The 1802-nt window shown below is 36.2% G+C and overlaps 1 protein-coding gene across 1 annotated transcript; it reads left to right on the top strand.

Moving 5' to 3' along the window:
- The first annotated feature begins 317 nt into the window (after positions 1-317).
- Positions 318-1317, top strand: LOC145796470 (uncharacterized). The gene is made up of 3 exons (XM_082881711.1): positions 318-848; positions 934-1159; positions 1259-1317. Exons 1-3 carry the CDS (start codon positions 318-320, stop codon positions 1315-1317), a joined length of 816 nt encoding a protein of 271 aa, XP_082737837.1.
- The last annotated feature ends 485 nt before the right edge of the window (positions 1318-1802 follow it).

Raw genomic sequence — 1802 nt, 5'->3', positions numbered from 1 at the left:
CTTGAGGCAAAGAGATTTTCACACCAAACACTGCCAAATGTTCAGACCCATACACTTTGTCCCCTCCAATTTATGAAATAATAAGTCTAGTTTGTCGATTATACAGTTTAGCTAAAAAGTCAAAAAGTCACTACAAGTTATCACATCATTTTCTTTACTTTTCTGCACATCTTTAATATGATAAATTCAAACTCACTCTACTATGGCTTTTTGGCTGTTACAATCAGTTTTATCATATTAAACACTTTTTATTATCTATTATTTGTTCTACTTTTTGTGCTGACTTTAGCCGCTTATTGTTTATTCATTTTTTGTAGATGGATAATAATTATGCCACTAAGAAAAGGAGAAAGGACCTTATAGAGGAATTTGTAGCCCTCCAATATGTTGTTTCATCTATTAATTATGCATGTGCTATGTATATAGTGATTTTACATGCTGTATTCAAGAAGAAAGAAACTAGATTGCAACTACCTAGATCACCTTACCCCTATGGAAAACAAATTGGCCATTTGAATAGATTGGTCAACGATAGTGACATAAATTGTCATGACCAACTTCGGATGAATAAGCGTACTTTCATGCTTTTATGTGGGTTGGTGCGAAGTGTTGGATTATCTGATTCAAAGTATGTCGTTTTAGAGGAGCAAGTAGCAATGTTTTTGAATGTGATTGCATATCACACTAAGAACCGCAAAATTAAATTTAATTTCATGCGGAGTGGTCAAACAGTTAGTAAGCACTTCAATAATGTTATGAAAGTTGTGTTGCGCCTCCATGGTCTTCTCCTTAAGAAGCCTGAACCGATAACTGCTAATTGTACAAATGATAGGTGGAGTTGTTTTCAGGTACAATATATTTACAATTTCGCTTAATTAGCATATTATATTTTTGTATTACCTATATTAATTTTATAATATATTTTTTTTTTAGAATTGTCTTGGTGCTTTAGATGGAACCTATGTTAAGGTTCTCGCCCCTGTAATAGACAAACCAAGGTATAGAACAAGAAAGGGAGAAATTGCCACAAATGTATTGGGTGTGTGCTCCCAAGACATGCAATTCATATATGTCTTGCCTGGATGGGAAGGATCTGCTTCTGACTCTAGGGTACTTAGAGATGCTGTCAATAGACCCAATGGGTTAAAAGTCCCGACTGGTATGATAATTATATATTGTTATATACATAAGTACAATATATCTATATTAAACAATTATTTTGTTATATACATAGTGAAACCATCTTACATAATTACAGGCCACTACTATCTCATAGATGCGGGTTACACAAATGAGGAGAGTTTTCTTGCAACATAGAGAGGACAACGTTACCATCTTTCCACATGGAGAGAAGGGGGTGCCCCAACAACTCCACAAGAGTTTTTTAACATGAGGCACTCTTCTGCTCGTAACGTCATTGAGAGGTGTTTGGGACTACTTAAAATGAGGTGGGCAATATTGAGGACTTATTCTTACTTTCCAATCAAGACTCAATTTTGTATTATCACTGCATGTTGCCTTCTCCACAATCTCATACAACGTTGTGGAAGCCGAATAATATTGGATCAACAGGAGTGGACCAATCCGGTCCAGAACATAACTTCTATTCGGCATTGACCCTATCCAATTTTGGGGCCGAATAAAAGAGTCGGTATTCCTGCCAGTGAAACAAGGGCCGTGTAGAAGTACATGGCAAGGACTAGAAGTGGGCCAGGCCCCAAGGCCCCAAGAGAATACTATAAATACGAGATCTTCAGTTCTAAAGAGGTATGTGAGAATTATCGTGCTTAAACTTAGAATAC

The sequence above is a fragment of the Camellia sinensis genome, chromosome 1 (assembly GCF_055761805.1).
Source record: "Camellia sinensis isolate YWXY chromosome 1, ASM5576180v1, whole genome shotgun sequence".
Lineage (NCBI taxonomy): Eukaryota > Viridiplantae > Streptophyta > Magnoliopsida > Ericales > Theaceae > Camellia > Camellia sinensis.
This window is presented reverse-complemented; position numbering and strand designations above follow the sequence as displayed.

Bases quoted from the DNA above. Each gene is read 5' to 3' on its own strand.
- LOC145796470 (XM_082881711.1), top strand. From the start codon at position 318: ATGGATAATAATTATGCCACTAAGAAAAGGAGAAAGGACCTTATAGAG. The intron at 849-933 runs GTACAATATATT...TTTTTTTTTTAG, and splicing joins ATAGGTGGAGTTGTTTTCAG to AATTGTCTTGGTGCTTTAGA. The intron at 1,160-1,258 runs GTATGATAATTA...ACATAATTACAG, and splicing joins TGGGTTAAAAGTCCCGACTG to GCCACTACTATCTCATAGAT.